Source organism: Pichia membranifaciens, assembly GCF_001661235.1.
Source record: "Pichia membranifaciens NRRL Y-2026 unplaced genomic scaffold PICMEscaffold_9, whole genome shotgun sequence".
Lineage (NCBI taxonomy): Eukaryota > Fungi > Ascomycota > Pichiomycetes > Pichiales > Pichiaceae > Pichia > Pichia membranifaciens.
The window spans coordinates 106,048-133,188 of NW_017566990.1; the positions used below are offsets into that span (position 1 = coordinate 106,048).

The following is a 27,141-nucleotide window of genomic DNA, read 5'->3' on the forward strand; positions in this document are numbered from 1 at the left end:
ACGAAGTGCATCCGTACATCCCCTCTGTGGCTCGAGAGATCCCGGCCCAGCAGGAACATGGGCCTAGGAGGAGCTCTCTGCTGGATGCCGGGGGTGCCAGCTCGATCAAAAACTTTGCATCATCTGTGCAGCGGTCTGTGGACTACCTATCGACGTCGCTTGAGTCCGGGAAGGACAGGGAACCTTTTGAAAACGGGCTCTCTTCTCCGTTGCTTACTGGTGAAGACACGCAAAATGATCTTGAGACGGTGCTTGTGGACGAGGACGTGTGGCGGAGCCAGGGGAGACCGTCATACGGGACCATCGAGGACATGGAGTCCACGGCGAACATACGGGTGATCAAGTCGAACGATTCCGAGTCGATCATCCGGGTGGTGTCGATGAAGTCGACGCGATTGCAGACGATCTTCAACTCAATCAACGTGTTGATTGGACTCGGGATCTTGTCGATCCCGCTGGCCTTGCACCTGTCCGGGTGGGCACTGGGCATCCTGTGCATGACGTTTGCCGCCCTGGCGACAAGACAGACGGCGGTGCTGTTGGGCCGGATTCTCAGCCGACACCCGCAGTTGAAGACGTACCAGGACATTGGCATCTTCTGCTTTGGCGAGAACATCGGGTTTGTGATTCTGCTTACGTTCACGCTGGACTTGATTGGGGCCGGGTTGTCGATGATCTTGCTCTTTGCGGACTCGTTCAATGCGCTTTCGCCGGACGTCTTCTCCAAGCTGTCGCTCAAGGTGTTCATCACGGCGGCAATGATGTTTCTGAACTTCCTGCCCTTGCGCCTACTCTCGTTCTTGTCGCTCACGGGGATCATGTGCACGACAGCGACGTGCATGCTTATTGGCGTCTCGGGCTGTCTCAAAGCAGAGCGTCCGGGCTCGCTCTTGAACCCGATGCAGACCAACATGTACCCGAAGTCGTTCATCGACTTCTTTTTCGCCCTGGGGCTCTACTTGGCGCCGTGGGGCGGCCACGCAACGTTCCCGGAGATCTACAGGGACCAGCTCTACCCACAGACCTACGACCAGAGCATGAAGTACTCCTTCTCCTTCTCCTACGCCGTGGACCTAGCCACCGGCGTGCTAGGCTTCCTCATGTTCGGCGCCTCCGTCGACGACGAGATCACCAAGAACATTCTCCGGACAACCGGCTACCCGCCGTGGGTGTCCACCGCCATCGTTGTGCTCATGGGCATTCTCCCCGTGTCGAAGCTCCCGCTCATCAGCAGACCCATCTTGACCATTCTCGACCGCCGCTTCGGCGCAACCGGCCTGCAGCGGGCAGCCAACCGGGGCCTTCTCAGCGCCTTCTTTCTTCTCTGCTCCCTTCTTCTCACCAACTTCGGCAAGGTCATGTCTCTCTTGGGCAGTCTCATCTGCTTCACCGTGTGCATCACCTTGCCTGGGCTCTACTACCTGCGTGTGTTTCGGGACGACTTGTCCCAGACGGAGAAGGCCGTGTGGCGCATGCTGGTGGCTGTGGGTGTGGCGGGTGCGTTTTTCGGGATGGTAGCAGTTGTGCTGAAGTAGTTGATGAGCCGCTTGATGGATGTTGTTTCTTCAGCAGCAGACACCAGGGAGGCGGAAAGGCCTCTTCACAGCACAGCACAGCACAGCACAGCACAGCACAGCACAGCACAGCACAGCACAGCACAGCACAGCACACGACACACACACACGACGACATGTCTTTGACCATTGGCGACGACAACTTGTTGACCACGGTGTGGTTATTGGCGACGCTCAGCGGCGGAGACGCTGCGGCACGCAGCCGGGTCCAGGGCAAGGGCTACGGCGGCGGTGGCCGCAGCGTGCGCAAGCGGTCTGTGGAGAAGCTCGACATCGTCAAGACGTGTAGCTGTATAATCGATATAAGTAACCGCGTGTCGTTGCGGCGCACGTCGAACTTGATGTTTGGCACCGTGTTGGCCTACAAGGGCAAGTGTCTGCAGAACTGGAAGGACGTCAACAGCTGCCGGCTGTTGATCCAGCGCCTCAACCGCGTGATGGGCACTGGTGCTGGGGGCCGGCTTGTGCAAGAGGCGGAGGCTCGTGGGAGCAGGATCCAGCTGTTGCGCGACGACCCGAACTTCGACATCTCGCAGGGCCTGGTTCCGGACTACGACGCCGGTGTTGCCGGCGCCGCCGGCAACGACTGGCGGGATGCCTACGACGTGCAGGAGGAAGCTGAGGAAGAAGCACAAGCACAAGCACAAGCACAAGCACAAGCACAAGCCCTTCTACAAGCCCAACAACAAGACCAACAACTGCTTGCCACCCAGCCCGAGCCCTGGGACGCCCTTGAGTTTGGTTTTGATGCCAATGGCGACGTTGTGAACCAGTCCGGGTCTGCTGACGAGCCACCCGAGGCCGACATCCGCCGCAGCTTGATGCAGGGGCTCGACGACGGCTTCGGCGTTTTGCCCGAGTTGGACGCGGTTTTGCAGATTCCTGCTGAGCCTGCCGAGCCTGCTGACCCGGCGCCGGCGGCGCCGACGGCCCCTCGGAAACGCCGGGCGCGCGCCGCCGGCGGCGCAAACAAGCGGCTTGTGGTGGACGCCGAGGTTTGTCTCAGCGTGGCGTGCATCCGGACGATTCGCGACGGGTACGTCGGGGCAGAGTGCCGGCGGCGGCGGGCGGTACTGGGCGGCCTGGAGGAGGCCCGGCGCGGGGCGGCCGTGGAGGGTCTGGCGGGGGCCGGGGTGCGGATGCGGGCGGCGTTTGTGGCGGTGGGGCCCGGCGGGGGCCCGGCGGGCCCAGGGGGCGCGGGGGAGGAGGCGGGGGCGTTTGAGGCGCTGGAGATCGAGGTGGGCCGGCGGGGCGGGCGGTCGCGGTCGTCGTCGGTGTCGTCGGTGGAGGAGGCGCGGCGGGCGGAGCGACACAGCAGCTCGTTCCACTTCGATTTCGACGGGGCGGGTGCTGCGGCGGCGGCGGCGGCGGCGGCGTACGACAACGACATGGACGTGGCGCAGCTGGACATCTCGTTCCCGGGGACGGCGGCGGGGCCGGACGACACGGACGAGGCGCCGTGTCTGGCGTCCGTGGAGCAGTTCTGGGACGAGGCGGCGGGGGCGGGCGGCGGCGCGCCCGTGGCGTTTGGCACGCTCGCGCCGCCGGCGCGCTGCGGCCGGCGGGAGGCGTGTGCGCGGTTCATGTACGTGTTGCAGCTGGCGACGTGGGGCCGGCTGGACGTGTCGCAGCGGGGCGCCCGCGGAGACATCTTGGTGGCAGTGAAGTGAGGTGTGCGCCGGACCAAGAGCAGCAGCAGCAGCAGCAGCAGCACACACACACACACACACACACACACACATTGCTAGACATCATGACCACCACCACAAGCGACGTGCTGGACCCCGACAAGTGGACGTGCTCCGCAAACGAGGCGCTCCACGTCTCGCTAGGTATGTAGCCCGCCCTCTTATACTCTTTTGCTTCCAACCCATACTAACTGCGCAGCAGCAGAGCCGTCGCAGGCCGCCACGTTCCCGCCGGCCTACACCTACCCGCTCTACGGCGACGCAGAGCAGATCTTCGGCTACCAGGGCCTCCGGCTGGACCTGGCCTTCGACTGCCTGTCGATGAAGCCGTTGTTGACGTGCACGTACGCCGCCCGGCTGGCCGACGCGTCGGGCCCGGCGATTACGTCAGCAGACGCCGCCGCGCCCCTCCGCGCCGTCCTCCCCCCCGGCGATTACGTCAGCGGCTCCGAGCCCGCCTGGCGCGACGCCGTCGCCGCCGACGCCTTTGCGCTTCCGCAACAAGCCCTCGTCCGCACCTACCGCACCCGGGCAGGCGACACCTGCGACGTCTACGGCTTCCGTGTGGGCGGCGACCCGCCCTCCGCCGCCGACGCCCTGGGCAAGAAGCTTCTGCGCCGTGTCCAGGTCTTGGCCCTGCTCTACATCGAGGCCGCCTCCTACATCGACCTTGCCGACCCCGCCTGGTCCTTCTACGCCGTCTACAAGCGCGCGCCCAAGCCCGTCTTTGTTGGCTTCTGCACCTGCTACCAGTACTGGCGTTTTTCCACCGCGCCAGCCCACGACTCCGCGCCTCCGTTTCCCGACGCGTCGTTCCGCGCCCGCCTCTCCCAGGTCGTGGTGTTGCCGCCCTTCCAGGCCGCGGGCCACGGCCGCGAGCTCTACCGCACGCTGGCTGGCCCACACGGCGTGTGGACACGCGACCCCCGCTGTGTGCAGATCACCGTCGAGGACCCGACAGAACAGTTTGACCAGTTACGGGACCGCTGCGACCTCGAGACGGCGCTTGCACTCAACGCCTTCCGCAACATCCACCGCATCCCGCTCGACTCCACGTCCCACAGACGCTTCCGCGAACAGCTCAAGCTCACCCCGCGCCAGGCAGACCGTGTTTTCGAGATGGGGCTACTGTGGCTGCTGGCCCATAAGGAGGGCGCGTGGATAGCCGGGCTGGACGCAGGCGAGCCGGCCGTGCGGCGGCTCGTGAAGCGACGCGTCTATTTGGCCAACCGCGAGGGCCTCGCTGCGCTCGGCGACGCGTCGCTGGTGCGCAGCAAGTTGCAAGAGGTGTACGAGCGTGTGGCGCAGGACCACAAGAAGGCTGCTGCTGACGTCAGCCGGCCGCTGAAAAGAGCGGCCGAGGCCGGGTAAACGGGGCAAGGCGATTGCCCAATGGGGCGATTGCCTATTTGGGCGATTGTTGGTTTCCGCATTGGGCCGTGGCTGTAAATAGAAGAAAGGGCCGGGCGGCAGAGAAGGAAAGGGGGAGGCGGAAGGAGAGAGGGGGGGGGGGGGCAGAGAGAGAAAAGAAAAGCTCAGCTGTTCTTGTTCCTGCTCCTGTTACTGTTCCTGGTGTGCTCTTCTTCTCTCTTGCCATAGGCCATTGACCTTTGTAGCATACCAGTATACAAGCAGCATGCACAGGACATACTCAATGAGATCGGCACGGGCGCCTACGGCGGCCCAATTGGCCACTCCGCCACCACCGCCTTCGTCAACCAAGGGCAAGTTCTTCGGGTCGACGTCGATCGCAGACTCGTTCAGAAAGCAGGCAGCAGGGTCGTTTGGGCCGGAGATGTCGAGAAAGTTGTCGCAGTTGATCAAGATCGAGAAGTCGCTGGAGCGTTCGCTCGAGGGCGTGTCGAACGAGAGAAAGATGGTGGCGAAGCAGTTGTCGATCTGGGGCGCAGACAACGACGACGACGTGTCGGACGTGACGGACAAGATCGGGGTGTTGCTGTACGAGATCGGGGAGTTGGAGGACCAGTTCATCGACAAGTACGACTTGTACAGAATCACGCTCAAGTCGGTGAGAAACATCGAGGGCTCGGTGCAACCCTCCAGAGACCGCAAGATCAAGATCACGGACGAGATTGCGCACCTCAAGTACAAGGACCCGCAGTCGCCTAAGATTGCTGTTCTCGAGCAGGAGTTGGTGAGAGCCGAGGCCGAGTCCTTGGTGGCCGAGGCCCAGTTGTCCAACATCACGAGAGAGAAGTTGAAGGCCGCCTTCAACTACCAGTTCGACTCCTTGAGGGAGTTGAGCGAGAAGATGGCCCTCATTGCCGGCTACGGCAAGGCCCTCTTGGAGTTGTTGGACGACTCCCCCGTCACCCCCGGCGAGACCAGACCGGCCTACGACGGCTACGAGGCATCCAAGCAGATCATCATCGACTGCGAAAACGCCTTGAGCGCATGGACCTTGGACAACTCCTACTTGAAGGAGCCTTTGTTGTCGATCCACCAGGGCATCGAGGACGTCTACACCGTGCCGGAGGGCATTGTCGAGGGCGACGCCGAGGTTGTCGAGGCCGACGACGCCGAGCACGAGTGGGCCCACCACGACGACGACCAAGTCACCGCCGACCACCAAGTCGTTGCTTGATGCACCGAATGTAACACTTATTTTCTTCCTTTTTCCACCCACCTTTACTTTTAGTTTTACTTTATTTACTCTCTTCCTCCGCCGCCATTGTCCGGCGCTGTTATTCTCACATTATTTTTATTGCTCTGTGTACTCTATCGAAGAATATCCTATCCTAGCTTACTTATGTCTTTCTCGACTTGGCTCCGCTGCTCTTGGCCCCAACACCGCTGCTCTTGCCCCCGGCCTTGTCCTCTTCCTTCTTCCGCTCCTCCTTCTTCCGCTCCTCCTTCTCCCGGTCCTCTGCCCGCTCCTTCTCCGCCGCCTCCTGCAGCTGCTTCTTGTAGTCCATCTTGTGCAGCCGCTGGTTCTCCTCCGGCGTGTTGCCGTTGAGCACACTCGTCTTGTCCAGATACACGTACACGCAGAACACGAGCACAAACGCAAACAGGAACTTCACAAGAAGGGCCTCCACGACGTTGAGCCGGGCCGGGTCGCCGGCGCCGGCGTCCTTTCCGAGCTCGTCTGCAAACAGCTTGATCTGTGCTAGCGGGTTCACCATCTTTGTTCGCCAACAGCTATCTGCCCCCTCCCCACAGACAGGCCCCCTTCTTTCGCCTCCGTCGTCCACTCGTCCACAAGGCCAGTGTCAGCAAAAGATAAGCGGCACAGAGGCGGCAGCCGAGGAAGCGGCAGCCTGAAAAGTTGATTTTTTCCGGCCTCATGTTGTTCGGGTCTTCGGGTTCGGATGCCAGACCTTGTTGCGTGAAACATTCGACTCCGGGCCGTTGTGCAAAGCATGCCGCCGCTTAGGACACCGCCGCAGAGACTACTGGTTCTCTCGCTAGGCAACCCGAAGGAATACGACGGGACCCGGCACTCTGTGGGCCACTACGTGCTCGAGAAACTCGTGTCCCGGTACCGGTGCCAGCAGGAACGGGTCGGGCGCTTCGAGAGCCACGTCCTCCACCACAGAGGCCCGGAAAATAGCTGTGACGTGTGGTTCTACAGGGTTCCCGGCTACATGAACCTCGCCGGGAAGAGCGTGGCACCGTTCTACGACGCGTTCTGCAGACAGGACCCGCAGACGCCGACGCCGGTCGTGGTGCTCTTCGACGAGCTCGACGTGGAGCTCGGCGACGTGAAGATCCGCAAGCGCAACTCGTCCCACCGGGGCCACAACGGCCTCCGGTCCATCCAGAGCAGCTCCCGCATCGGCAAGGAGTACACGGGTCTGCAGCTCGGCATCGGGCGCAACTACGCCGGCGACAAGAACACACCCGGCGTCGTCGCCAACTACGTGCTCTCCAAGTTCTCCGGCGCCGAGCGGGAAGTCCTCGACGATGAGGTCGTCGGCAAGGTCCAGGACATCCTGGAGCAGATGTGTGAGCAGGGGAAGTATCTTAACGAAAGTCTATAGAACGAGAGAGGCTATATAGGAGGTGAAGCTGTTCACAAACTGTAAATAGACGTCCTTCGGGACCGCCCTATGCGAGTTGAGAGTGATGGAGAGCCCTGCCTCGGAGCTGGAGCAGAAGTGGACACCGAAGCAGGCGTCCACCATCGGCTGGTCGAAGTACACCTTGCCGACGTGGCCCGAGGCGCTCTTCAACACCCCCAGGTTCGACATCGCCAACGTTGTCTTTGGAGAGAGGTTCCTCTCGTAGAGCGAGGCCATGGACTCGTCCACAAGCTGGAAGTTCTTCCTGGCGTCTGCCTCAAACACCTCGTAGCCGTCCGCAGCATGCGGGATGTTGGCCTGCAACCGGCTCTGGAAGCTTGCTGAAAGCTGCTCGAGCGTGCTCTGGACAACCGTGGCCGGGTCTTCGATGGCAAAGTACTTGCCGAACATGAGTCCGAACTGGAGCACGTCCGAATTCTGCGGCAACGAAGTGACCAGCGGTCTTGTGTTAATCGGAATCATGGCCTTCAGCTTGGCCCCAGAGGCAGCCACTGCAACCTTGTCGACCAGCGGGACGACCGATTTGGCTGCCACGGCGTACAAGAGGGCCGTGAGCTTCGTGTTGTTCGCCCGGGCCCTGTTGACCAGGGCCTGCGAGTCCTTGGCGGAGAGGTGCACAATGGTGGAGTTGTGTGCCGGGAGAGGCTGCGCCGCAGCGATCTTCTCGTCCAGGACAGGGAACAGCGTCGGAGCATCCGGGGTGGAGGCAGGAGCAGGCTTGGCGGCAGGATCGAAGTTCATGAGCACGGTCGGGTCTGGATACGTGTCGAAGACGCTGGTGTCGACAAGAAGAGAACGTTCCGCGCCCGGCTGGCGGGTCTGCGTGAGCGCTTCGTCGAAGAGCACGTGGAAGTTCTTTGCAGCAGTGCCGTCGAAGTAGACGTGGTCGGTGACGAAGAAGAGCGTGTTGGTCTTCTCCAGTAGGGCCACCTTCCACAACGGCGTGTCCTTGTCGGCGTACCTGAAAACCGGGACGTCGTTGTAGTGCTTGAGAATGGCCTCGACCGTGTTCGGGTGAGTCACGTCGTCGTCGGCGCCGGAGAAGACGTCAACGAGTCCGGGTTGTTTTGCCAGATCCCACTTCGGCATGCATGTGCACCGTGGAGGCACCGTGCTTGTATCGACCTGCAGGGAGAAATGGGGGAACCGGCGGCACAGCACGGCCAGGGTGGCCAGAATGGCGTCCCTTGAGAGCGGCGTGGTGTAGTCTGCGGCGACGCAGAAAGCGTAGTAGATGTCGTGTTCTGCCCGAGAGGCGATGACGGCCTCGTATGCGGAGAGCGGTCTCATGGTTGGCGGTGGTGGTTTTGGTGGTGGCGACACTACAGTGGATGACAAGAAGAGAAGAAAGCCTAGAAGGCGGCGCAGGAACACCGCAAGTAGGACACAAGCTCCGAGATGATAGTGTCGAGGTGAGTAACAGTCCTCGGCAGAACATCGCCGAGAAAGATCAACACTTCCGTTTCGGGCAATTGGCGGTGGAGCATCGAGATGTCGGCTTCGGGAGACCCGGACAGGGTCCCGGACAGGTCTGTGGCGTTCGTTTACGGACAGAAGTCGGCGATACACAGGTACTATACAAGGGCAAAGCGGTCAGCAGAACTTCCACCGGTTGCCACACTTCTCGCAGGTGCAGAACGTCGTCAAGGGCTCGTCCGCGGACCGGGTCTGCATCTGGTAGTACGAGACCTGTCTCTGCTTGCACTTGCCGCAGACAAAACGGTCGGTGACGGCCCGCTTCTCGACGGCACCCTGGGCGTCGAAGAGGTTCTTCTGGTGCAGCTGCTCAAGCTCCTTCTTGAGCGACTCCGGCGCCAGCTCGGCGCTGGACATCGTGGTGAGCTTGGCCGGCGGAATCGTGCCGTCGAGCACGTTGGCCCGCAGCTGCGGGTTGTTCTTGTTCTTCATGTTGAGGATGAGCGAGCGGAGCTTGTTGCGGTACGCGTCGTTCACCTTGTCCTTGTTCTGGGCAAAGATCGCCGCCTCGATGGCCGTGCACGTCTCGAGAATGCGGCCGGCGGCCGCCGCCGTGTCCACGGCGACGGCCGTGTAGAGCGCCGAGATCGACCTGTTTCTCGTCGAGTCTGGGTACGTCTCGATCTTGACGCCGTCCGTCAGCGGGGTCCGCGGACCCTTCACGGCGCCGCTGGCGCCGGCGTCGTCGGACACGCCTGCCGTCTTCGCCGTCTTCGCCTCCACCGCCGCCTTCGCCTGCCCGCCGTCCTCGTCGCCTGCCCCCGTCGCCCCCGCTGCCCCCACCCCCGCCTCCTTCTTCACCCCCGGTTTCCGCTTCTTCTTGTCCGCCGACACCTGGTCCTTCCACTTCTTGATGATCTTCTTCACCAGCCCCGCCACCTCCGCGTCCTCGTACGTCCGGAGCTTGTTCACATGCACCCCAACCTTCGTCTCCCGTAGGAGGTTCTCTGTCGCAACAAGCCCGCTATCGAGCTGTTCCAGTATGTCCCGGAGCGCCCCCGTGTCGTGCGCCGTCCGGGCCTTGTCCAGGGCGCCCACTGCTGTCCGGATCTCGCTGCTGTTCATCCTCGCTGTCTGTTTGCCCTCCTCCAGCCCCGCCACAAGCTCAACCCTTCCTCTCTGTCTCTTGGTCGTCCCAGCTAACTTCACCTTCTCCACGGAAAAAGCGCCGAAATGCGAAAATCAAGAAAAAGGGAAAAATTTTCAGCCAAAAAAATTTTCACCATTTTTTCGTCTTTTATCACTGGAAAGAAGGAGTTTAAGAGGATTGTTGAAGGTTTTGAGAGGATTTTAGGGCCAGAAAGCAAGCAAGGAAGCAAGGAACGAGCAAAGAGGATGTCGAACTCGTCGTGTGTGCTCTACGTGGGAGCGATCCCGTACAACTGGGACGTGGAGGTGATCAAGGCGGTGGTCTGCGGATCGGGCCCCATTGTGGACGTACGGTGCATGATGGACAACGCATCGAAGAACAAGGGCTTCTGCTTCGTGGAGTACCTATCGCCGCTGGACGCGCTGAACGCGTTGACGACGTTGTCGAAGTTGAAGATCGAGGGCCGCAAGAAGCTCAGGATCGAGCTCTCGAAGGAGGGTCTCCGGAACTCGGTGCACTTGAGCAAGCCTGTGTTGCGGCTCAACCGGCTCCTGCTGCCGGCGAACGTGGTGCTGCCGGCGGAGATGAAGGAGAGCGTTGTCGGGCTCGGGCTCGACCAGCCGGACGACGCTGCGGACGGCACGGTGATCTCCACGAAGGACCAGGACATGGAGTTGGACGAGGACGTGCGCTCGTTGAAACAGTCCGTCCTCAACAACACAGACATAAGGACCATGGTGAGCCAGATGTTGGCCAACGGCATGGACCTCCACCAGATCGCCTCTCTGATAACGCAGTTCAACGCCAAGAACGACGCCGCCTCCAACAGCAACAGCAACAGCAACAGCAACAGCAGCAGCATCCCGAACAGCAACCCCTCCAATACCACAAACCCCTCCCATGCCTCCTCTAATAACCCCTCGTCCGCCACTAATAACCCCCTCACCAACCCCGCCGCCGCCCCGGGCAGCATGGCCATCAACGGCATGGGCAGCATGGGCGGCATCAACGGCATGCACTCCCTCAACATGGGCATCAACGGCATGCACCCGCTCAACATGGGCATGAGTAACATGAACGCCATGGGCGGCATCGGCGGCTCCAGCATGCCCGGCCTCAACTACATGAACGGCAGCGGTCTCGGCAGCAGCAACAGCTTTGGCGCCAAGCCCGTCGGCATGGCCCAGGGCCTCGGCGGAGCGTCCCGCTTGCTCAACTCGTCCAGCTACCTCCCACAGCCAACCGCGTCGATGCAGACTGCCCTGCAAGGACAGCAGCAGCAGCAGCAGCAGCAGCAGCAGCAGCGATCCGCATCCACCAACAGCTCCTCCCCGGCCTCCCCGCCGATCCCCGACCCGGTCTCCAAGACCCTCTCGACCATCCCCCCCGGCGTCCTCGTGGAGTTGCTCGCCAAGCTCAAGCTTGTCCTCTCCACCCCGCAGCCGTCCGCCAACACCTACGCCGACGCCGCAGCCATCCTCAACGAGAACCCGAAGCTCGCTGTTGCCGCCGCCCAGGCCCTGCTGCTCATGGGCGTCGTGGACCTCGACGTCATCTCCCAGGCAAACAGCATACCGAACGGCGTCTCCTCCGCAGCCTCCTCCGCCACAGCCCCCGCTGCAAACCCCTCCACACACAACGCCCCAGCACCACCACCACCCGCTGCTCCTCTCCCTCCCTCCTCCTCCGCTAACGCCCCCGCCCCCGCCCTCCCCGGCGTCGGCCCAAACATACCGCACGAGTGGCTCACGCTTCCACAGCACACCGTCGCCAAGCTCCTCCAGCTCAACGCCCACGAGGCCAGCCTCATCTTCCAGGTGCTCCAGCTGTCCCCGGACCAAATCGCCATCTTGCCTCTCAACGAGCGCAACATGGCCAACCAAATTCGCAGCCAGTACCTCTAGCGGCCCCTCCATCCAGCTAGCCCCACCACCATCCCCCTACCTCCTGCCACCTATCTATATCACCCCCAACAGTAATTCTAATAGTAACAACCCCCACTCTGGCATCTTCAACACCTCCAAATTGCCTATTTGGGAAACGCACCCGTGCACCGCCACTTTCCATTCATGGACGAGTGAAAAGGCCTCTATTCAGACGGAGAAGAAGGCAAAGAGGACGAGAAGGACGAAGAAAGGTGGCCATGACCGGCAGCACACAGCAATGAGCGGCGAGAGAATCAACAACACGTTGCGCAACAACGGCATTGCCGGCGGGGTCTTCTCGTTCTCGCTGAACGACCTGCTGAGCGGGGGCAGCGGCGCCCCGCAGACGGACGGAGGCAGGACGCCGGGAGCAGGGTCGATCCAGTTCACGTCGCTTGGCGACACGATTGCCAGCGCCATCCAGGGCGGCACGGGGGCCGGAGGGCAGCAGGGCGGCGGGCAGGGGCCGGACATCGCCGCCATCATCAACAACATCGTGCAGTCGCTCAACACAGCGGTGACGGACCCGCACGCCAGCCACCGCAGAGCCACGCAGCGGGCGTTGGACGCCCTGACGCCGCTGCGGCTCGACGAGATCCCGGCAGAGGCCCGGGCGTCGAACTGCCCCATCTGCTACGAGCCGTACGTGGAGTATGCCGGCGACGTGGCTGCGGGGGCGTCTGCGGCGGCGCCAGAAGAAGACGCCAGAGAGACGCCGGCCACGCCGGCCACACCGCAGCGGTCTGCCGCAGACGAGGTCCTCGACGGGCCCTGGAAGGGCTACGACCTGTCCGACCCGTCGATCTCCTTTCCGGCGATCGAGACAGCCACGTACCAGCACACGTACTCCCTGGCAGCGGAGCCAGACCTGGGCCTCGAGGCAGAGCTGCCCGCCGCTGATGCGGCAGCACAAACACCAGCCGCCGCCGTCGCCGCTGCCGACGACGACGTCCACTTCGCCGTCAGGCTCCCGCAGTGCAACCACATCTTCGGCAGACCCTGCATCGTTGAGTGGCTCCAGAGCAACGTCTCCTGCCCCCTCTGCCGAAGAGAAATCGTGCCCGAGCTCACAGAGGACACACGGACGGCGACAACGGGCCTGCAACAGCCCGGAGCATCCGGAGGAATGGCCAGCGAACGCACTTACGTCTACGACACGGCCATCACAGAGACCTACGTCCCCGTCGACTGGACGGCGCCGCTGTCGGCAGGCTACGTGCTCTCGGACCCGCCCCTCACCCTGCCCGTTCCAGGCGTCGGCATGTCCTCCGGCCGCAGAACAGGCAGAGACCCGTAACCGTATACCTTCTATACCTTCTATATCTTATCATGACCATAATACCACCATACCACACAGTAAAAGCGCAACATGAATTTCGCTTTTTTCCCGTGAGCCAAACCGGATCGGGACCAGCAGAACAAACCGGGCCAAGCCAGACCTGGGCGGGGGGCTGCTTTTGACGGGGCCGCCACCGCCCCCAGAGGGTTGTAGACAGATTAAGGAACAGTACGGACAACCCCAGCACAACAAGCAATGTCGAGGTACCTCATTGACCCGGAAACAACACATTCCAGCACTCACGACAACAAAATGTCGACTCTTCACGTTACGAAGACGGCGAAACCGAGAGAGGGCCGGGCCGAGCAGATGTACAACGCCCGCAACCACGCCCGACTGGTTGCCGGTGGCATTGTGCTTGATGACGCCCTTGACAAGGTGCTCATGATCTCGTCCTCGAAACACAGAGATCGTTGGATCTTGCCCAAGGGCGGCATCGAGTACGACGAGAAGGAGAACTTTGCCATCACGGCTCTTCGTGAGACGTGGGAGGAGGCCGGTGCCGTCGGCGCCGTGACAAAGAAGCTTCCTGTAGTGGAGGACGCCCGAGACCCGGCAGAACGGGCACAGATGGAGGACATTCCGCTCTGCGAGTTCCACTTCTACCAGATGAAGCTCGTGGAGCTCGACACCGACTGGCCAGAGGCGTCCAACAGGCTGCGCCGGTGGTGCACGTACCAGGAGGCGAAGCACGAGCTCCTCAAGTCGAAGCGGCCCGAGCTTCTCTCGGCGTTGAACGACTCAGACATCGTCAAGGACCACGTCGAGATCTTGCAGTACGATGAGCACTCCAACACGCTCTTGGACACGCAGCTCGACAACGACAATGGCTACGAAAACCTCTGATCGGCCGGCTTTTCCGCTTTTCACTTTCTAGTTCAAGACTATAGATACGTATACTCTCTAAACAGCTCAACGCCGCTCCCGCCGACGAGCACGTACCGGTTCCCGTTGAGCACAACTTTGCACTGCTGGTTCAACATCTTGCTGAAAACCACCACCATGGGCCGGACAAACTGTCCGCTGGCAAACTCTTTCTTCTCCTGGTTCTTCTGGAGTAAGTTTGGTGCCCAGATCACCGTTCGGGCCATCGACTCCCCACCAACCTTCACGAGCCGGAGTTCAGGGAACTCCCAGCCTGTCTTGTCCATCAACCAGATGGCGTCGATGCCGAAGACACCGATATTTTGCACACTGCCCCGGCTCTCATAAAGAAACTTTCCAAGAGAGAGACCCAAGTGATGCAATTGGTTGGGCCCCATGTCGTACGTTCCGTAGGAACTCCGGAGAATTGCCGTGTCCGTAATGTGGGCCGGACCCAACACGTCTCTCTTGAGCATTCGTGTCGAAATGCCCTTCACCGTCTTCTGGTTCCACTTGGATGTGTTTACTACTGTGACCATCTTTAACGCCCTTTCCTTCTTGCCAAACCGCCAGTCGTCGTGGACAGCAGCAGCAGCGTCCTTCTTCCATTTCCCCTTCACCGCACCGTCCAACACAACTTCGAGCACAACGACACCCACGGGCAACACCTCCAACAGCTTTGAAAGAAGCTCCCCATCATGATGGACAACACGGACCCGTTGAAGTCTCTCCAGTCGACCGATCTGGTCCAGTCCAATGTAGCACTGAACTTTTGCCCGTTCCAGGCCGACGTTCATCGACCGGAACAGACCCCAATCTTGCGGGGATACCAGTTCTAACCCATCCTTCGCCAACACGCCAAGCCCAGACCTTGTCAGGGAGAGGTGGAGGGTCACCTTGTGGCATGCATACTCCTTCAGCAATGGGTTCCTTTCGACAAAGCATGTAAATGCCGTCAAGAAGGATACCACGTCCTTGTTGCAGAGCTGCTGCAGAATGAGCACCACAATCTCGACGGGGAGAGTTTCGATAAAGCAATGCATCGTTAGTGTTACTCAGTATTACTCAGTATTACTCACTTAGTTACCCACCTACGTACGCTTTTATAAAAAGACCCTAAGCACAGACGTGCTTCAGCTCCTCGACAAGCTCCGGGGGGAGGGACCCTCCAATGTGCCCATAGACCCTCTCAACAGTCCCTCTAAGGGCATCTCTGAAGAAGACCCTGCGGACGGGGTCGAAGTTCTGCAAGAGCTGTGTGTAACGTAATCTCTCTGCTGTCGGAGGGACATCATTCTCCAGAGCATACTCTTCCTGGTCTTGCTCTTCGGCGTTTTCGTCATACCCGGGCTCGTACGGTTGGAGGTCTGTGTCGTCATACGAGGTCTGCTTATGGTATGCTTTGAGGTCGCCCGAGGGGAGTTCTCTGATCTCTTCGACGAAGCTGAGACTAAGGTCGACAATCCTCTTGAAGAAAAGAACTAGTACGGCAGAAATACCCGTCTCTTTGTCGAGCTTCTCCAACTCATAGTCGAGTTCGTCCAAGTCGTCGATTTTGCTTGGAGGAATGATCACCAAGGATTCCTTCTGCAAACCTTCCACCTGGTAAAGCGAAAGAAGGCCAAGCAAGAATAGCTTCCTTACTTTCGGGTCAAACGAGTTCTTGGCAAACCTGCATAAGTTGCCAAGCAACCTATTCAGCACCGAGGCGTTGCCGATGTTGGAGATCACCAGGATGGGTGTGTCGATTATCATACGCAATAGTGGCAACGACACCTTGATTTCACAGTAAGGGCTGTCAGTGTCTCTGATAAGGTACTCAACGACTTCGGCAAAAAGACCGCTCTTGATAAGGTTCGAGTAAAAGAACTCTTTGTTGCCAGCGTTCTTCTCCAAAATGGCAATTTCCAAGATCGAACTGGTCAAGAAGACGCTGTCGTCTCTCATCGTCTTGAGATAGCCCTTTAGAACCTCAAATATCTTGAAACCTGCCTCGTTGTTGAAGATATCTGCCGAGATCAGAAAGTATGATCTGATGATGCCCAAAATAAGAGGCAAAATTTCTGTCCAGTTGATCAAACAATTGACTAGGATCTCAAGCAAGATAGGGTCAAAGAGTTTTGACGTTGCAGACACTTCTTTGGAAGGTAGCGTTTTCATGATACTGGACCATAACTCCAAACCGTCTTCGCACAATAGACTGTAGTACTCAGATTTAGAGTCGCAGCAGATCGGAATTAGTGGGACCACTATATCATGGATAAGATTGCTGTTTTCGTTCAACGACATGATCAAATCTTTCAAGATTCGCAACAAGGAATTTTTAATTATCATCTCATTTGAATTGTTTGACTTCTGCCACAAGATCGGTACTACGGTGACAATTTCAATGAGAACTTTTTCATCAATCAATGGGTTGGTCCTCTCAAGTAGAAGCGACATGGTGTTTAAAGTAAAGATTTTGGACTCGATTGTCTCCAAAGAGTCTAACACCATCAAAAGATGTTTTACATTTTCGTCGATGAAAGGCCGAAAATCTCCTTTTCTGAACTCCCAATCATCAAGCATATATTTGAGTGTCTGGATAGATGTCAACTTCACAACTTTGTCATTCTCCGGTTCGGATACTAAAGTCAAGAGGAACTTGTAAATTTCTATCCGGACGTTAGGTTCGATTTTCACGTCCAACCACTCGTTTATAATCAAACATACTCTACGTTTGATGAGTTTTGAATTGAGACTATTATCAGTAGATAAGGCCTGTGGAATGAAATACTCTATCAACAATTGGTTAAAGTTGCAACTCTTGGAGATGGAATTCGAACTCAACTCAAAGATAGAAAGGATCGAGTCTTTTGTGATCGAGTCTAACTGCCCAGTATTCAAGTTTTCAATCTTGTTCATGATGAACTGTGAAATAAACTCACTGAAATGGATTGACAAGTCCTGGAAGTAATTCTCTGCGCATTTCCGTATTTGGAATTCCCAGTCCAACGAGGCTTCCTCATTGAACCAATCTTCAGGTTCGTTTTCCCAGTTTTCCAAATCAACAGGCCTAAGCTTAAGGTACCAGTTAGTGATGAGATTTATAAGATTCTCAATCAAGTCTAAACTGAAAAAGCTGGTTTTGAGCAATTCGATCGACTGCTCGATTTCCAGCCTGTCGTTTTTCTGCTTGACAATGTTTGTCCTGTTTTCTTTGAACACATAGTTTGTGATTGTTTTCATGATAATAAATGACTTGATTGCTATTTTCTCCCAGAAGTCCGAGTCATCCGCCTCAATTTCCAGGTTGTAGATCAACGAGGCCTTCTGCTGCAATAGCGAGAGCAATGTCAAAAGGATGTTTTTGCTACAGGATAAAAGAATAAAAGAACATGTTTTGTCACGAACCAAATTGAAATACAGTTTGACGAAGCACTTGATGTATCTTTCGAGTAGATCTAACCTGTTGGACTCGTGCAGTATCAACAATTTTTGGAACTGCTGGATGGATAACTCCATGAACTCTTGCACGTACTTGTCTCTATTCTGGTACTCGTATCCGTCGACTACCAAGCGTCTGATGTTCTTCAAAAACAGGTACCCCACCTCCATGATGGTGACGTCGAAATTGTTGTCTGCCAACCACCTCTCGAAAAACATCGTATAGAACTTGACGAGGTGGGGGAACAAAAGGGGTGCCTTCGCCTGCATCATCATGCGGGCCTTCCCGATCCTCACTGACGCCAAGATCTTCAACACCTGGTTCGAGATAATCATGAGGTTGTTTAACTTCACTATCGTCGTCGGATCGTTCATTTGTGCCGAACACGACTCCAAGATCTGGATGATGTCTTCGAACAACGTCGGCCACTCCACGGGAAAGTCCAGCCTCGAGATCTTCGAGATCAGGTGTGCATTTTGGATTGCCAATTGGTTGTTCGACTCTCCAAGGGTGCTGAAGAGCCTCTTCCGGATTTCCAGCTTCTCCTCCTTCGTTATCGCGTTGATCCGAGTCGGACGCCAGAACCGCTCGACTCCGTTCTTCAAGCAGATCACCGCCAACCATCGAACCTGCAGACTGAGTTGTGTGTCAATGTAGATGCTTTGTAGCAAGTAGTGGAACCCTTTCTCTGCTTCCCAGGCCTTGAGTTGCGACTCTGCGTTCTGCTGCTCGGGGCCTCTCAGCGGCGACGACGCAGCATTGAGCACCTGCAGCAAAGTGTTGTAGTCTAGTCCACCGCTCATAATCCTCCTTGCACTTTCCAATAGTACTCTGCCGGTCCGTCCCGTCCTTGCCAAGCAGAACGGCACCACCAGACCCTCAAACCCTGGCCAGACATGTCACAAAACCCTGAAAACTGCATCTCACCTGCTTTTTCTCCACGCTCGCCGGTCTCTGCGGACGGGTTTCCTCTCTGCTGCCTCTCTTCTCTTCACCTGTTTTCCTCTCCTTCTTCTTCCTTAGTGTTTCTATTCTCCTGGGTTTAAGCGGTTCTGTGCTTCTTTTGTCACGTCCATGTTGCAAGAATCATCTGTCGAGACATACACAAGGGGCTCTTGCCCACACCTTTGGTCTTGGGGAAAGTCTCCGGCACGTTCTTTCAGGCGGCAACGTCAGATGGATCACCACAAATCCATTTCCACACTGGAACCGGTCGACACCAGCACGGAGGCTTCTTAGGTCTCATAGTTTGTTTCTGCCAGCATGGTGACTGTTGCGGCTGCCCCATACCTGGGCCCTTGCATTCAGTTGGACCGTTGGCTGCCGCCTCTGGTGGGAAATAAGGGCTGTGAAACTGTGTTGTCCTGTGTGCACCGTCGGCCCGGTTCTGTTGGACTGTCGGGGGACATTGCTACCTCGGTGCATGTCCCCTTGTTTGAAATCACTCTTTCTTCGAATGGGTGTATTCTGCAAAGCGCCATGTGGCGCTAACGATGGATATGATGATTGTCGTTGACACGCAAGTGTCGACGATAACCCAATGGAGCTCACTTGTAGCATGGACGTCACCCCCTTTTTTCTTCTCCTAGTAGATCACTGTCAAAGGTGTGACACTAAACATTTGCCAAATTCTTTTCTTTCAAGAACGTCTCTTTCTCTAGGATACAGAGGATTTGTATGATGATATGTTTTCTGAGTCAAGCTCAGAGCTCCTTTGCTAAACTTCTTTAAGGAGCACAGACGATACATACAAAATAACTGACACATTTCCCGATCCAAAATTGAAACTTTCTTTTCCATTCAAATCGTAAATTATACCGTAAAAACTATACACAAAAAGGGCCTAAAGCAGGTGGACTGTTGCCTCACTGTTGGTCTGTGGGACTAACAGGGGGAGCAGGAGCAGGAGCAGCATTGCTATCTACATGGATTGCATTGATCAGCAAGTCGTCGTTGGATTGATCGACGGTGATGTCTACCTTGTCGCCCATCTTGACGTCACCCTTCAACATCATTCTACTCATAGGGTTTAGAATCTTTCTCTTGATCAATCTGTTCAAAGGTCTGGCACCGTATCTTGGCTCATAACCGTTCTTCGTCAACCAGTCCTTGGCCTCGTCGGTCAAGCTTAACTCTATACGGCGGTCCACCAATCTGTCCTGCAACTCGTCGATTCTCAAATCGACGATGTTTCTCAAAGCCTCTTTCGACAATTTGTTGAACACAACCACCTCGTCAATTCTGTTGATGAACTCTGGCGAATAGTAGGACTTCATCACGTCCAGGACTTCAGTCTTGTTAGGCTTGTCCTGCAACATCAAATCTTGACCGATGTTGGAAGTCATGATGATCAACGTATTTCTGAAATCAATCTTGTTACCTTGAGAATCGGTCAACTTACCTTCGTCTAAAACCTGTAACAACAATTTGGACACATCCTTGTGTGCCTTTTCGAACTCGTCGAACAACACAACAGAGTATGGTTTTCTTCTCACCTGTTCGGTCAACTCACCACCTTCTTCATATCCGACATATGATGGTGGAGCACCGATCAGTCTCATGATGGAATGCTTCTCCTGGAACTCAGACATATCGAATCTGATGATCGAGTTTTCGTTGTCAAACAAGAAATCAGCAACGGCTTTGGTCAATTCAGTCTTACCGGTACCGGTTGGACCCAAGAACATGAACGAGGCAATAGGTCTTTTTTCGTCGGTCAAACCTGCTCTCTGTAATCTGATTGCATTCGAGATGGATTCAATAGCATCATCTTGGCCAACAACTCTACCTTTCAAGGCCTGTTCCATGTACAACAACTTGTCTTTCTCACCACGCATCATGTTCTGGACAGGGATGCCGGTTGCTTTGGAAATAACTCTAGCGATATCGTCCGAGCTGACGGATTCGTGTAGCATGGACTTGTTTGCCACTGGATCGTCATCGTTTTGCGCGTTTTCTTCTTGGTTCTTGATCAGATCATTCAACTTGTTCTCCAAGGAAGGAATGGTATCATATTGCAATTTGGAGGCCTCACCAAAATTGTTTTCACGTCTCATGACCTCCAAGTTGTTCTTGGACTGTTCGATTTCCAACTTCAATTGCTTGATTCTGTCCAACTCCTTCTTTTGGTCTTCCCATATCTTGGTCAATCTTTCCAACTCGTCTTGCTTGATCTTCAAGGTTTCCTCGAGCTTCTTTCTACGCTGCCCGGAGATTTCGTCGGTTTCTTTTCTCAAACTCTCCAATTCGATTTGGATCGTCATGATTGACCTGTCTAACTCTTGGATCGCATCTGGCTTAGACTCATGCTGTAATCTCAATGCCGAACAGGCTTCATCCACCAAATCAATCGCCTTATCTGGTAGAAATCTGTCCGTGATGTATCTGTTGGAATAGACTGCAGCCGTCACTAAGGCCGAGTCGGTGATTCTGACACCGTGATGGACCTCGTATTTTTCCTTCAAACCTCTCAAGATCGAGATGGCATCCTCCACCGTTGGCTCGTTCACCAAAATTGGCTGAAATCTTCTAGCTAGAGCGACATCTTTCTCAATGTACTTCTTGTATTCGTCGATGGTGGTGGCACCACAGCATTGTAGCTGGCCTCTTGCCAAGGCAGGCTTTAACAGGTTCGATGCGTCAATCGAGCCCTCAGACTTACCCAAGCCTAACAAGATGTGCAACTCATCGATGAACAAAATCGTCGTCTCATTCAACTCGCTCAAGACCGCCTTCAATCTCTCTTCAAACTCACCTCTATACTTGGCGCCTGAGATCAAACTACCGAGGTCCAATGCAATGACTTTCTTGTCCTTCATACTTTCAGGAACCTCTCCCTTGATGATTCTTTGCGCCAAACCTTCCAAGATCGCGGTCTTACCTGTACCGGCGTTACCTATTAGAACTGGGTTGTTTTTGGTACGTCTTGACAATATCTGGATTGTTCTTTTGATTTCCTCATCTCTGCCAATGACAGGGTCTAATTTCCCGTCTTTTGCCATTTCGGTCAAATCGGTGGCATATTTCTTCAACGCTGGTTCCTCCTGCTGGTCCTTGTTCATACGCAGCTCAACAAATTTCGGCGTTGAGGTGTGAAATGACCTGCACACGCTGAAACCTGTTCCGGGGGAAGTGAAAAGATTTCTGCCCTGTCCTGGCACGCTACTGTGTGCATGCTTAGCCGAAGCGCCACCATGCAACAACGGAGAGCGGTTGGTGAATGTGGATAGGGGCTGAATGTTTGCCTTCGTGAACCCTAACAACTTTTTCGAGTTGTTCGCCACAAGCAAACGGCATGTTGATCTTTGTAACATGTTCTATATCTATGTCTATGTCAACGTCTTTGTCTCTTCAAGGGATTGTTGCCGAGAAGGAGGCCTTTCACAGGAGAAAATAGGACAAGACAAGAAATAGATGAGCGGAGATACCGCAGGCAAAACGGAGAGTTAGACGGCTCGTTATATAGCTGCAGAAATAACAATAACCTGACTATCCGGTGACTACCTTCTTCATCATCTTCTCCTCCTCAGTATGGCAAACTCCGAAAACAGCCAGTCTGAGGGAAAAGGCGAGAAGCTTCTAGAAGGAAAGAGTAAGGAAAGGCCGGAAAAAAGCTTACATAAGCAGTTTTTAATTTTTTTTTAATTTTTTAATTTTTCAATTTTTCAATTTTTTTCAATTTTTTTTTGATTTTTTTTGATTTTTTTCTGGAATTTTTCATTTTTTTGGGAATTTAAATTTTTTTTTTTCATTTTCCTGCATTTTATTTTATTTTTATTATTATTATCAGAATTCCTCTGCCTTTTCTGCTGAAACAACCATTTTATTAATTTATTTTATTGCTTTATTTCCATTTCGTTTGTTCTGGGCAAGTTGGTTCGACGTCTGTAGTGTGTCAACCTGTCAACCTCGTTTGGGTCTTGTTTGTCTGTTTCCAAGCTGTCAAGCACTCTGTAATTGTTCTACGTTTGGATTTTGAGGCATTATCTGTCGTGTCCAGCCAGCAGAGGTAACGCCATCGCCATGTCTTACTTTACTCGCAGCAAGAGAGATGCCAGCAGCATCGCACCTACAATGGCCGAAGAACCCCTCAAGAGGGTGAAGGTGGAAAAGAAACCGAAGAAGGACGACATAGAGAAGGACGTGAAGAAGGAGAGAATGGAACAGGAGAGAAAGGAGAGAAAGGAAAGAGAGATGAAGCAGAAGATCGAGAAGATCGAGAAGAGGGAAAAGAAGGCAAAGAGAGAGAAGGAGAAGGAGAAGGAGAGGAAGGAGAAGAGGATGAAGCGGGAGAAGAGGGAACTGGACAAGGAGAGGGAGAGACGGGAGAAGAAGGAGAGGAAAGCCAAGGAGAAGGAGAAGGAGAAGGAGAAGTCCAGCTCGTACTCGCTGTTTGGCGAAGACTCACCTTTGGAAAACATCAACAACTTCCAGCTCTTGCCGTCCAACCACGAGAAGCCGTACGACTTGAACCACGACTTGAAGTTCCAGCGTCAGCTCAGACTCATCCAATTGAGCAACGCCCACCTGTCCAGCATGGCGCACCCTGACTTCGACTCGCCTGCATCCTTCGAGGAGTCGGACCTCGACTTAGAGGACGACTTGGAGGATGAAGACGACCCGCTCTTTGATCGGTCTTTTGAAGAGATGGACCTCACCCCGCACTTTGACATGGACTTTGAACTAGACGGCGACCTCGACTCCGACTACAACGTCAACTTCACGCCGAACGAGAGGTCCAGCTCCCCGTTGTCCGACATCGACTCTTCGTTCCCGAACGACAGGTTCAATGTCGCCATCCCGATCATCGACGACGTGAAGACCGGTATATCCCAGGTGGACAATATCATCGACCAGTTCAAGTTCGTGCCAAACTACGCCGACACCCACTCTGGCTCTGAGTCCAGCTCCATCGACCACGTCTCCAACGACAAGACCTTCGAAGGCGGCAATGCCGGCACTGATAACAACAATAACAACGCTCTTGCGATGAGCAATAATGGTGAGCTCGTCTCTGCAGATGCTCACAAAGACAGTTTTGCAAATAATAACGAATTCAATGAAAACAATAACACTTCTAATAACCACAACCAAACAAATACCCCAAGTCTTTCTCTTAACCTCAAGCTAAGTATTCCAACTTCTGCTGCTCCAACAAACGACTCAAACATTCTTCTCTCACCATCTTCTTCGTTCAACCTGCTGAATTTGTCGGATAGAGCTCCAAACTCCAGGAAGCAGCAGACTCCGACGTCATTTTCATCCTCCTCACTCTTTAATTCTAGCGCATCTGCAGCATCCCACCCGCCCCCAATTGTGTTGTCAGAGTTCCTCAACTTTGAGCTCCCACAACAGCAACTTTCTGCATCTGTCTCTTCTTCAAACAACTCACTTACATCAGCACCAACACCTGCAGCCGCAAAACTTTCATTTGAGTACAGACACAACAACAGAAAAATCAACTTGGCATTGACCAAGGAGCCTGAACTGTACCGTAATTGCAGACAACCATACAAGAGTGCCCTCAACAGACTTGCACTCTGGTCTGGCAAAGCGCAAGAAATGGTTCTCGACAGGTCCTTACCAATGGATGAGTTCATCATCTGAATTCACTTACCGCTTCGTTCTATTCTTTTTTCCTCTTTTACATTAGAGTTCTTTGACATTCCAACTGTCATAGTCCTTTTGGCTGTGCGATCTTAGGCCTACCGTGATACTCTCCTTAATTACTCCTGTCCTATAACTCTTTCCATACATATGTCTATCTGTATAGTCGTATATATCTCGATATCATTACTATATATCTTAGTTATTTCTTCTCAACTCATCTTTCACAGACGTGATGACATAAGCGCCCCCCGCTTGATTACTGCTTCCAGGGCCAATCTTCACCATCTTGATAAGCTTTGGCTGCTTTACTTTTGCGTATCCATTTGAACTACCAGCATCTAACTAAAGACACACAGACCAGCAGGAAGGTAAAAATGCAGGCCGACTCACAATTGAAATTATTGATAAGGACGTCCAAGGCTAAACTTGAGTTCAAAGTAACCAAATCTAGGGCCCTTTCCTCCCACACAATACAGACGACAGTTATCCCTGAACTTCGGAGTCTTGCAACCATTCCCAATGACTCTAGGCCGTTTGAGAGGGGACTAGATATTCTTAACATGAAACTGGCACAGATGGTGAGAAATGACAGAGCGGCAGATGTTTGGGAAGACCTCATCGGTGAATTGTCCGTTTTAGAGAATTCCCTCCATCAACTGGTAAGCATGATGGAGGAGCAACGTGAGTTGGCAGTACAGAGGCAATCACAGCAAAGGAAAGTTAGACATGGATCAACACAAAGCAATTTGGGGAAGGGTTGGTCGTTTTTAGGTTTCACCTTTACTGGAAACTCGCAGACCAAAAATGGAGAAGAACCTGGTGTCGAGAAACCGAGTGAAGGACCAACTGAAGAGACTCACGAGTCTATGGACAGAGTAACCAAGGTCGTGAGAAATGTCGTCGTAGCACAAGACTATTTGTCCGACGATATTAAGGAGCTACACAAGTTAGCCCTGGCATTATCCAAATGTATAGATAAGTCAGAAGTGTTGGCGCATTCCCCGGATACCAAAGAAAAACTCCCTGCAGATGCCATCACCGATTTAGAAGATAGGATATATGTGGAAATTGTGAGAAAGCTTAGAGGTGATGACGAGGAAACAGTTGTGACCGATTATATGCATGAGTTGTGTGACATTTATAAAATTGATCTTTACAGCGAAGATAAATACAAGGAAGATGTGAATGAAGATGACGGGGAAAACGGTGACAACGCCGAGGGCAGTAACGAGAACCAACCGGTCAGACCACAGGTGAAGAAAAAGCTGGATGATTTGGACGACTTGAAGGAACGTTTTGAGGCTTTGAAAAAGTCCTAATACCACAATGTATTTAATTTATAAACTTAACTTTTCTCTTTACAAGACTATATACAACGTTATCTGAGGACTATTCCCATATTATACAACACAAAACTAAATGCACTCAAAGCTAGCTCGTAAGCCAAAAGTACGAACATGCTTTCAATGATGCCGGCATCTATAGTGTTGAATGTCAAGTTGATGAGCCCTGTAAGCAAGTTTGAAACAAGGAACAATACAAGACTGTTAGTGTTGACGGCCGTTAAGGAGGCTGGAACATGTCCATTGCAGACAATGTCATCGATGTCTGTCTCTAATTCAATATCATCTTCCGAGGACTGGGCTACTATTTCGACATCTGCACCACCCCAAACCAGCTTCTCTATGAGACCGTACAAGAACAAGAAGGAACAATTGTATGCACTCACCCATATAACGTAGAGTAAATTGGCCATACGTCGAGAAACTGAGTAAATGTAGCACGTATCGATAATGTAATAAGCCAGCTGGAACACAACTGATAGTATAAACATTGCTTTCAAAGGAGAAAGTCCAACTTTACCTTTATTCTTAATATAAACTTTGATCAAAGACTCTCTGCTGATTCCCAGACTGAACACCGAGTTTGGAATAGAGACGATGGGTAAAATGGAAGATCCAAGGGCCAAGCCGTTAAGAAATATAGGGAAATAACCAAAGAGTGAAAGTATCCCCTCTCTGTTTGCACTGAAAATTGTGGTTCTTGGGCTGGAAATGATATATCCAAGAAGCCCTTGTCCGACTAGCAAATATTCATAGATGATTGAGATGATAATACTTGTCAGAAATGGTGAGATTTTGATGATGATTGGAGAAAGCACAGCATTCAAGATTGGAATACATGCTAAAGTAAAAAAGAAATTCCAATGCTGGCCATACTCTGTAACATGCTCGTGATAATCAACTGATTTGACGCTAACAAGACGGACTAGTCCCAGAGCAAAAATAGGAAGAGAGTTTTTGATACTTTTGGAAACGGTCCGTGAATAGCTGTACTTCGACTCAAATAACTGGCGTAAAAATGATCTTTCACTGATCAATCCCATACTGAACACAAATGAGCCGACACCCAAGTCCATCAAACTGGTTCCCCATGTTTCGACTTTACCAAATCTACGTGGAAAAATTTGAAAGTCAACTGCCATGATACATACACATGTGATGACCATCATTTGAGCCCGATAAACTGTAATGAAAGTCTTGAAAGGTATAAACTGCTTGACCGTTAGTGTTTTCAAGTTCACAACAGCTTTCCTTGTCTCTTTAACTGCTTTCTTGCCATCCTTTTTACTAGTTGGAGACGAAAAAAGAACGACAGGTATCAATGGCAAGATGTTTAAAACAATCAATAAAGGGATGTTGTTGGCATAGATTGTAGTCGACAAAAGTAAATTGTTCCAATTGAGCAAAAAGTCAATCATTACAGAAATTGAAGATGCATTCTGTTTGCTGTTTTCGAACAATGTTGTCTTCTTTTTAAGAACACACCATACTAGGTAAGATAGCGCTGAGATAGACGTTACCCTGTAAATATCCAAAGTACTGCCTCCGACAAGGTCTGATACAAATTGGGTCTTTCTTTCTTTATGGGACATCCTCGTACTATCGCTGTATACTTGTACAGATTGCTCTGGTAGCGGCCGCCTCCTAATCTAGTGTATTCTCGTGAAGAGTCTTGGTGTCAAATCTGTTGATGATATATTTATTTACGCGGGCGGACACACAATACTCATCACCTCTTCAAAGCAAGGTAGATTACACCC

The 27,141-nt window shown here is 53.8% G+C and overlaps 15 protein-coding genes across 15 annotated transcripts; 8 read left to right on the plus strand and 7 right to left on the minus strand.

Moving 5' to 3' along the window:
- Window positions 1-65: 65 nt before the first annotated feature.
- Window positions 66-1,526, plus strand: PICMEDRAFT_22456 (hypothetical protein; the record flags this gene model as incomplete). The annotated part of the gene is made up of 1 exon (XM_019162264.1): window positions 66-1,526. A coding segment is annotated over one exon (1,461 nt), but the record flags the coding sequence as incomplete, so codon positions are not given.
- Window positions 1,527-3,354: 1,828 nt separating this feature from the next.
- PICMEDRAFT_20556 (hypothetical protein) lies at window positions 3,355-5,837 on the plus strand (the record flags this gene model as incomplete). Its single annotated transcript, XM_019162161.1, has 3 exons — window positions 3,355-3,406; window positions 3,465-4,629; window positions 4,895-5,837. Coding segments are annotated over 3 exons (2,160 nt in total), but the record flags the coding sequence as incomplete, so codon positions are not given.
- A 193-nt stretch (window positions 5,838-6,030) lies between these two features.
- On the minus strand, window positions 6,031-6,408 carry PICMEDRAFT_74945 (hypothetical protein; the record flags this gene model as incomplete). Its single annotated transcript, XM_019164924.1, has 1 exon — window positions 6,031-6,408. The coding sequence occupies one exon, from the start codon at window positions 6,406-6,408 to the stop codon at window positions 6,031-6,033; it is 378 nt and encodes a 125-aa protein (XP_019015221.1).
- Window positions 6,409-6,675: 267 nt separating this feature from the next.
- On the plus strand, window positions 6,676-7,245 carry PICMEDRAFT_19577 (hypothetical protein; the record flags this gene model as incomplete). The annotated part of the gene is made up of 1 exon (XM_019162128.1): window positions 6,676-7,245. A coding segment is annotated over one exon (570 nt), but the record flags the coding sequence as incomplete, so codon positions are not given.
- Window positions 7,246-7,260: 15 nt separating this feature from the next.
- Window positions 7,261-8,598, minus strand: PICMEDRAFT_60766 (hypothetical protein; the record flags this gene model as incomplete). Its single annotated transcript, XM_019163457.1, has 1 exon — window positions 7,261-8,598. The coding sequence occupies one exon, from the start codon at window positions 8,596-8,598 to the stop codon at window positions 7,261-7,263; it is 1,338 nt and encodes a 445-aa protein (XP_019015223.1).
- A 303-nt stretch (window positions 8,599-8,901) lies between these two features.
- Window positions 8,902-9,849, minus strand: PICMEDRAFT_37773 (hypothetical protein; the record flags this gene model as incomplete). Its single annotated transcript, XM_019163104.1, has 2 exons — window positions 8,902-9,513; window positions 9,568-9,849. 2 exons carry the CDS (start codon window positions 9,847-9,849, stop codon window positions 8,902-8,904), a joined length of 894 nt encoding a protein of 297 aa, XP_019015224.1.
- A 270-nt stretch (window positions 9,850-10,119) lies between these two features.
- Window positions 10,120-11,778, plus strand: PICMEDRAFT_60768 (hypothetical protein; the record flags this gene model as incomplete). The annotated part of the gene is made up of 1 exon (XM_019163458.1): window positions 10,120-11,778. One exon carries the CDS (start codon window positions 10,120-10,122, stop codon window positions 11,776-11,778), a length of 1,659 nt encoding a protein of 552 aa, XP_019015225.1.
- Window positions 11,779-11,893: 115 nt separating this feature from the next.
- On the plus strand, window positions 11,894-13,157 carry PICMEDRAFT_18569 (hypothetical protein). Its single transcript, XM_019162061.1, has one exon. It carries the CDS (start codon window positions 12,038-12,040, stop codon window positions 13,094-13,096), a length of 1,059 nt encoding a protein of 352 aa, XP_019015226.1. The 5' UTR covers window positions 11,894-12,037; the 3' UTR covers window positions 13,097-13,157.
- A 233-nt stretch (window positions 13,158-13,390) lies between these two features.
- On the plus strand, window positions 13,391-13,984 carry PICMEDRAFT_60770 (hypothetical protein; the record flags this gene model as incomplete). The annotated part of the gene is made up of 1 exon (XM_019163459.1): window positions 13,391-13,984. One exon carries the CDS (start codon window positions 13,391-13,393, stop codon window positions 13,982-13,984), a length of 594 nt encoding a protein of 197 aa, XP_019015227.1.
- Window positions 13,985-14,022: 38 nt separating this feature from the next.
- On the minus strand, window positions 14,023-15,045 carry PICMEDRAFT_74952 (hypothetical protein; the record flags this gene model as incomplete). The annotated part of the gene is made up of 1 exon (XM_019164925.1): window positions 14,023-15,045. The coding sequence occupies one exon, from the start codon at window positions 15,043-15,045 to the stop codon at window positions 14,023-14,025; it is 1,023 nt and encodes a 340-aa protein (XP_019015228.1).
- On the minus strand, window positions 15,038-18,287 carry PICMEDRAFT_18571 (hypothetical protein). The gene has a single exon (XM_019162062.1). It carries the CDS (start codon window positions 18,230-18,232, stop codon window positions 15,119-15,121), a length of 3,114 nt encoding a protein of 1,037 aa, XP_019015229.1. The 5' UTR covers window positions 18,233-18,287; the 3' UTR covers window positions 15,038-15,118.
- Window positions 18,288-19,170: 883 nt separating this feature from the next.
- On the minus strand, window positions 19,171-21,880 carry PICMEDRAFT_18572 (hypothetical protein). The gene has a single exon (XM_019162063.1). It carries the CDS (start codon window positions 21,740-21,742, stop codon window positions 19,295-19,297), a length of 2,448 nt encoding a protein of 815 aa, XP_019015230.1. The 5' UTR covers window positions 21,743-21,880; the 3' UTR covers window positions 19,171-19,294.
- A 413-nt stretch (window positions 21,881-22,293) lies between these two features.
- Window positions 22,294-24,263, plus strand: PICMEDRAFT_18573 (hypothetical protein). Its single transcript, XM_019162064.1, has one exon. The coding sequence runs from the start codon at window positions 22,452-22,454 to the stop codon at window positions 24,033-24,035; it is 1,584 nt and encodes a 527-aa protein (XP_019015231.1). The 5' UTR covers window positions 22,294-22,451; the 3' UTR covers window positions 24,036-24,263.
- A 149-nt stretch (window positions 24,264-24,412) lies between these two features.
- On the plus strand, window positions 24,413-25,357 carry PICMEDRAFT_74956 (hypothetical protein; the record flags this gene model as incomplete). Its single annotated transcript, XM_019164926.1, has 1 exon — window positions 24,413-25,357. The coding sequence occupies one exon, from the start codon at window positions 24,413-24,415 to the stop codon at window positions 25,355-25,357; it is 945 nt and encodes a 314-aa protein (XP_019015232.1).
- PICMEDRAFT_18575 (hypothetical protein) lies at window positions 25,030-27,004 on the minus strand. Its single transcript, XM_019162065.1, has one exon. The coding sequence runs from the start codon at window positions 26,971-26,973 to the stop codon at window positions 25,417-25,419; it is 1,557 nt and encodes a 518-aa protein (XP_019015233.1). The 5' UTR covers window positions 26,974-27,004; the 3' UTR covers window positions 25,030-25,416.
- Between the last annotated feature and the right edge of the window lie 137 nt (window positions 27,005-27,141).

Bases quoted from the DNA above. Each gene is read 5' to 3' on its own strand.
- PICMEDRAFT_18569 (XM_019162061.1), top strand. From the start codon at position 12,038: ATGAGCGGCGAGAGAATCAACAACACGTTGCGCAACAACGGCATTGCC.
- PICMEDRAFT_18571 (XM_019162062.1), bottom strand. From the start codon at position 18,232: ATGAGCGGTGGACTAGACTACAACACTTTGCTGCAGGTGCTCAATGCT.
- PICMEDRAFT_18572 (XM_019162063.1), bottom strand. From the start codon at position 21,742: ATGTTACAAAGATCAACATGCCGTTTGCTTGTGGCGAACAACTCGAAA.
- PICMEDRAFT_18573 (XM_019162064.1), top strand. From the start codon at position 22,452: ATGTCTTACTTTACTCGCAGCAAGAGAGATGCCAGCAGCATCGCACCT.
- PICMEDRAFT_18575 (XM_019162065.1), bottom strand. From the start codon at position 26,973: ATGTCCCATAAAGAAAGAAAGACCCAATTTGTATCAGACCTTGTCGGA.